We start from the raw sequence: 6,981 nt of genomic DNA on the forward strand, positions 1-6,981 counted from the left end.
GCCGACATATTAACTAAATAAGTTAATAACTGTTAGTCAGTCTCAGTCATGATAATCTTAAGTAAAATAATAATAGAAAAGTTATAATGTAAAAAAGCATAAGTTAAATATAGACATAATTACAAACCACAAGATTAAAACATCTTTTAATAAAAACCCCACCTCAAGGATGGTCTTAATACTGTCAGTCTTTTTCTCAAAACTAATTTTCTAAATATTCCTTTTAAACAAATAGTTGTTTTCAATGGTCAAGTTTGGTGGCCGGACTAAGGAGAGCGAAGTGTGCTTGCCTACATTTCTGCATGTGCTCTACATATTAGCAACTTCACAGAAAGATACGAGTCTTCAAACAACTTGCACCAGCTAGTCAAATATGATCCAAAATTTTCGTTGGTTATCATAAAAATAACTGAGATCTAACAGTATAAATAAGCTAGAGTTCATGCTGCAAATCATATCAGCAGTGCATATCAAACTCCTAAAACAACAGTTTTCTTAAAAGATTGATATTGATCTTTCAATAATTTATTGATCAGATGGGTTCCGGTGGCAATGCTATAGACAGAACTAATTCCAACTTCAAATCCGTAAAGCGAGCCCCATCGTCCAAACCACCATTCACTCTTGGTGACATAAAGAAAGCCATACCACAACACTGTTTTAATCGATCCCTGCTTCGATCTTCATCCTACCTTTTTGTCGACCTGTTTTTTTCCTTCTTGTTTTACTATGTTGCCACCACATACATCGTTCACCTTTCCGCCCCTCTTTCGTACGTTGCATGGCCTGTTTACTGGATCCTTCAAGGTACTGTCCAGATGGGTTTGTGGGTCATTGGGCATGAGTGTGGGCACCAAGCCTTTAGTGAGTATCCATGGTTAAATGACACCTTTGGTTACTTTCTACACACAGGCATGCTTGCTCCGTATTTCTCTTGGAAATACAGTCACCGTCGTCACCATTCCAACACGGGTTCACTCGATCATGATGAATCATTTGTCCCCAAGAAGAAGTCTAGCCTAAATACTTTTTCAAGACTGCTCAACACCCCACCAGGGCGTCTCCTCCGTCTTGTGATTTTATGCACCGTTGGCTGGCTCTTGTACGTTTGTTTCAACGTTTCCGGCCGAAAGTATGAGAAATTTGCCAACCATTTTGACCCAAAGAGTCCAATCTACAACGATCGCGAGCGGTTCCAAATACTAGTGACTGACATTGGACTTATTGCAACAAGTTATGGACTTTACAAGCTAGGATTGGCTCAAGGGTTCACCTGGCTAGTGTTGGTATACTTTGCTCCTTTAGTGATCGTTTATGGGTTCCTGGTTGTCATCACTTGGTTGCACCACACTCACCGATCGTTGCCGCACTACGACAGTACCGAGTGGAACTGGTTGAGAGGAGCGTTGTCAACAATCGATAGGGATTACGGTATATTAAACACACTTCTTCACCACATCACTGACACACATGTCGCCCACCATTTGTTGTTCACTATCCCACATTATCATGCCATGGAAGCAACAAAAGCAATCAAACCCATCTTAGGAGAATACTATCAGTTTGACGACACCCCAATAATCAAAGCAATGTGGAGGGAAGCTACTGAGTGCTTCTTTGTTGAGGCTGATGAAGGTGAAGATAACAGCAAGGGTGTTTATTGGTTTAACAATAAGATGTAAGAATTGTAAACTAGACATGGTTCATGATAAAAGATCATGTTCTTTTATTGGCATTAATTCATTGTATTGTTGTTTGTTACTGTAACCTAAATATATGTTATTAATATATCATCGCTAGCCAATTTGATGATGTACAATTCGTCTTATTAATGTTGATGAAAAAAATCCTTCCGTAGAAAATTTCATAAATGACAATTGTGGGTTCTTGAAACTCTAAGAAGCCAAGGAAGGCACAATAACCCAACTTTTTAAAAGAATAGTAGGTGTGTTCATTTACAAAACAAATTCATACTGGCACACTGCAAGAAGATTGGGGTTTTATCGACGGCATACACCTTTTGTAATTATCATGCCCTTATTTGAATGACGTGACCCAATGTGTTACATGTTAATTTTAATTTACACGATCGGTTAGTTTTACTCTAAGTTTGACGTGTTATTGGTTGCTGGTCTAATTGGCGTAAAAGTAGTAGGCTTTTATTCAATGTCTAATCAGTAAAAGTCTCAATGTGCTATTGGTTTTCAATTTAATTTACACAGTTAGTACAAATGTGGCTGAGTTTTACACTCTAAGAAGCCAAGGAAGGCACACTAATCGGTAATCAAGCGACGATTATCATGGCAACCGGCCAGATGGACTTTGGCGTGGGTGTGAATAGTAGTCGTAGATGGAAGAGATAGCCAGCCCATGGGTAATAATACCCTTAAGATACATCCAAATACAATTTAATTGCCATCAAGCATCGATCGTTATGTTTCTATTGAAACTTTGGTTGAAACTAAAAGGAAAGAGTTATCGAGAAAGCTTTTGGCCGGAAGATATTGGATTAGACAATAATTTACACTAAGCTAGACCAGTCCGCTAACGGATGACCAGAGAGCACTGCGAATTTTAAATTTTTAATCACCCGTAAGGCATTTGTTCCAAGTGTGGCGAGAGATATCGGGAGATGGGTTGTGGTAGCGGAGGTTGTGGTTCACAAGGAAGAAGAAAGTGCTGTCGATAGTGAAATGCGGGGGTGATGATTCTAAAAGGGAATAATGGTGGTTCGCGAATTTTGATTTAGGGTAACAAATAGAATTAAAAGAACGGGGAAAGAGGTCACGGTTGTTTCCCTGCCTTTTGTTTAGTACGTGTCATTCAAATCGACGAACAACGAACGACTTGCATAAAAATAGTAACATGTGTTAGTGACTTGAGTTTGATCACTAGTCCACTAATTCACTATTTACAAGCCTTATCAGTGTTACTGAATTGATTTAGATTTTAGCAAGAAATTTTAGGTCAACACAAGTCTTAGGTATTAATGATCTACGTTTGATGATAAGTCCGATAGATAATTCACTATTAATGGACCATGACATGCGCGTGGAATAACTTATATTATGTTACAACAAGAAATCTTAAGTTAGATCAAACAAGTGAAATAGGTGTTAAGAGCATGTATATATATGATGATACGTATGTGCACCAATTCATATCGGTAAGGACCTTATCACGCATCAATGACTTGTTTTAGGTACAATGAGTTTTTTTATGTCAAAACAAGTCAATTAGGTGTTAAGGACATATGCTTGATGATTAGTCCATTAATCCACCGTTAATGGACCTGAATGAGCCTTATCGTGTATAAATGACTTGTTTTATATATACCAAGTGATTTTAGCGGAACAAGTCCCCTATGTCTCAATGAATTACATTTGATGATTCGCCCATTAATTCACCATTAATAGGCCTTATCACATGCTAATAACTTGTCTTAGGCCACATTACAATTTTTTTGGAGAAAGATGAACAAATATGTTTGTACTACATTACGTTTATATAAATTTTATAGAAAAATAAAAAATATTTATGCACTCCATTTTTTTTTATATTTCGTTGTTTTACTACAACACATTTTTGTACTACGTTTGCAATTTTGACCTCCATTTTACCCAAAACCAGGACAACATATTATCATTTCCAAAGATTACAAATAAACATATGCTGATGATTTGCACCATAGGTTTTCCACCTCTTTTGAGCACACAAGTGGAAACCATTTGTGGGCAGTTATAGATCCATGCATTCCAAAACCATCATTCTAGAACTAACCATTAACACTGAAAAACATCACATTTGACACATTCCATTTTATAAAACACCAATCCAACCAACAATATGTGATGTTGAAAAATGTTACCACTTATCAAGAACGAAAAATGTGAATATCAGTGAGGGGTCATTAGTATTGATAAGACAAAATTTTTGAGAAATCATCGCTGACAATCCCATAACCAACTTGTTTCAATCAACGGCAGCTGAAAAGTATAAGAAATCTCACCTGAAATCATATCTTTACAACTTCTCACGAAAGCTTATCTGAAAATATAATCCTTTAAATTTGTTAGTAATCACTAAAAGATTGCCCACGAGCACTGTGAATTATAAATTTTTTATTGCTCATAAGGCATTTACGTACCATGATCCGTCGGTAATCAATCCACTTATTAGCGACGGCTATTATTGCTCAATGCCTAAGGCATTTTAGATGTCCCTTTTCATCGGTCTTGTCTACTTTGGAAAAGTTGATGTTGCCTCCATATTTTGAATATTTATTTGGCCCAACTACCTATTATGAAATTTTTCCCTTAAACTAATGCCTGACGATAAAGAGATGGCTAGTCCATGATAAGATTATATAAATATGAATATCTTGATTATATTCAGAGAGAATATTGTTTACAATTTTCTAACACACCCCAGTATAACCTAGAGAATATAAATTACACAAAACCAAGAAAAAGTTAAGAATTTAAGTGAACAAATCATTAATTTAATTTACCACAAATTAAATTGACTAGTTGTACGTTTAAGAAAAATAAATCGATAGCAAATTTTTAAATTTAAATAATAGTTCAAAATTTTAGCAACTTCTAAGCAGCAACCAAGACTATCCAGCAACTAACTCACAACACTCAGCATGTGGCGGGTCAAATATGGACTCATTAGTCGATATAATACGGTACTAAAAGTTAAAAATGTTATAGTTAGCATCCACATCTATCTCACTATAAATACCAAACCCAACAAACCATTTTATATACCATCGGAGCGCCCATCCTTTCTTAGCATACCCTATACAGTTTGATTCTTACTGAATTAAACCGAAAAAGTTGAAAGATGGGTTCTGGTGGCCGTGCAACGGAGAAAGATAACTCCGGCAACGTAGTTGTCAAGCGAGCGCCATCCTCCAAACCACCATTCACTCTTGGTGATATCAAAAAGGTCATACCACCACACTGTTTCAACAGATCTCTACTCCGATCTTCTTCCTACCTCTTTGTCGACCTCTTTTGTTCCTCCTTGTTTTACTACGTCGCTGCCACGTACATCATTCACCTTTCCGCCCCTCTTTCGTACGTGGCATGGCCCATTTACTGGATCCTCCAAGGTAGTGTCCAAATGGGCATGTGGGTTATTGGTCATGAGTGTGGTCATCAAGCTTTTAGTGACTACCCATGGCTAAATGACACCATTGGTTACTTTCTACACACAGGCATGCTTGCTCCGTATTTCTCTTGGAAATACAGCCATCGTCGCCACCATTCTAACACTGCCTCACTCGAGAACGACGAATCTTTCGTTCCAAAAAAGAAGTCTAACCTCGAGCCGTCTGCCAGACTTCTCAACACCCCACCCGGCCGTCTCTTAAGGCTTGTTATTTTATGTACCATAGGCTGGCTGTTGTATGTTTGTTTTAATGTCTCGGGCCGAAAGTATGAGAAGTTTGCGAATCATTTCGACCCAAAGAGTCCTATCTATAGCGATCGTGAGCGGTTCCAAATTCTCCTAACCGATATCGGACTTCTTATTGCAAGCTATGGGGTGTACAAAGTGGGAATGGCTCAAGGGCTCACATGGCTAGTGCTGGTCTACTTTGCTCCGTTGGTTATTGTGTACGGGTTCCTAGTTGTGATCACTTGGTTGCACCACACGCACCGCTCGCTGCCTCACTACGACTCGACCGAATGGAACTGGCTTAGGGGAGCTTTGTCAACCGTTGATAGGGACTACGGTATCTTCAACACAGTTCTGCACCACATCACCGACACACATGTAGCTCACCATTTGTTCTTCACCATTCCTCATTATAATGCTATGGAGGCCACAAAAGCAATCAAACCCTTCTTGGGAGAATACTATCAGTTCGATGATACCCCGATAATCAAAGCAATGTGGAGGGAAGCTACAGAGTGCTTCTTTGTTGAGGCTGATGAAAGTGATAGCGACAACAAAGGTGTATATTGGTTCAATAATAAGATCTGAAATATTGTAATAGTCCCTTGTTTCAGTTCACTTATGTGTATGGTGTATCATGCTTTTAAACTTTTACTTAATCCAAATATCCAATAACTTAATTTGGTTTTTGTTAACGGTTTATAATTACGGTTGTTCTTTCTCGATCACTATGCATTGATCTTTTATTTTAATTTTCTAACCTACGTAAAAAGAAATACTTAAATTAAATTAAGAACATGTTAATTGAATGGTTTTGGCAATACTTTTAAGATATTATTCTTATTTCATCTTATATGTGTACGAGCGATGTAGAACCCCGTCTGTGCTAGGGTTGATGTGTGACTTATACAGCAAGCCGGTCAGAATTCAATGCATTAATTTCCATTAATTAAACAATACATTTTTCAATTAAATCACATATACATTACGAATTTTGTTTATTTCTTTATTAAAATCGTTGATCTTTAAATTTTCCCGAGCCCTCGGTCGATTCTTCCAGGACCTTGACAACCTAACGTGTAAGCAAACAACAAAACAAAAGCATGTATAAGCATAATGCTTAGTTGGCCGATAAGAAAATCATAGACATAATAACTTATAAACTTTTTAACACGCAACATATCATATCAAACTTATAACTTATAACATATCAATTTATAACTTGTGAAATATCAAATTGTATCTTTAATTAATTGCATAAACTTGTAATCATTGCTCAAAATATCATGATATCAAAATTATTAACCAATAAATATAAATATAGAGTCAATAAACGGGTTCATAAGGGTGCTCTATAACGTGGTTGAGACTATATTTCTTCTCATCCATACGTCTCCAGTGATTTATTCATACATGTACATATATTTTAGACATTTTTTCCTTTTCTTATGATGAATCCATAATCATTCAGTATTAAAACGATGAATCTCTCCTAGGATCAATTTTACACACCTCAAACCAATGTAAAGCATACAAACTTGTAAAACAATGTGAGAGAGTTATACGTCTCAAAAC

The 6,981-nt window shown here is 36.9% G+C and overlaps 2 protein-coding genes across 2 annotated transcripts; both read left to right on the forward strand.

The window, feature by feature from the left end:
* Nucleotides 1-467: 467 nt before the first annotated feature.
* On the forward strand, nucleotides 468-1,818 carry LOC143565493 (delta(12)-fatty-acid desaturase FAD2-like). Its single transcript, XM_077052454.1, has one exon. It carries the CDS (start codon nucleotides 537-539, stop codon nucleotides 1,680-1,682), a length of 1,146 nt encoding a protein of 381 aa, XP_076908569.1. The 5' UTR covers nucleotides 468-536; the 3' UTR covers nucleotides 1,683-1,818.
* Nucleotides 1,819-4,798: 2,980 nt separating this feature from the next.
* On the forward strand, nucleotides 4,799-6,096 carry LOC143565504 (delta(12) fatty acid desaturase FAD2-like). Its single transcript, XM_077052466.1, has one exon. It carries the CDS (start codon nucleotides 4,849-4,851, stop codon nucleotides 5,992-5,994), a length of 1,146 nt encoding a protein of 381 aa, XP_076908581.1. The 5' UTR covers nucleotides 4,799-4,848; the 3' UTR covers nucleotides 5,995-6,096.
* The last annotated feature ends 885 nt before the right edge of the window (nucleotides 6,097-6,981 follow it).

The sequence above is a fragment of the Bidens hawaiensis genome, unplaced genomic scaffold (assembly GCF_021521415.1).
Source record: "Bidens hawaiensis isolate Kalapana, Puna unplaced genomic scaffold, B.hawaiensis_p1.1 tig00001206_1, whole genome shotgun sequence".
NCBI classification, from domain to species: Eukaryota; Viridiplantae; Streptophyta; class Magnoliopsida; order Asterales; family Asteraceae; genus Bidens; species Bidens hawaiensis.

What these genes read in the sequence shown, in the direction of transcription:
- LOC143565504 (XM_077052466.1), top strand. Translation starts at nt 4,849, where the DNA reads ATGGGTTCTGGTGGCCGTGCAACGGAGAAAGATAACTCCGGCAACGTA.
- LOC143565493 (XM_077052454.1), top strand. Translation starts at nt 537, where the DNA reads ATGGGTTCCGGTGGCAATGCTATAGACAGAACTAATTCCAACTTCAAA.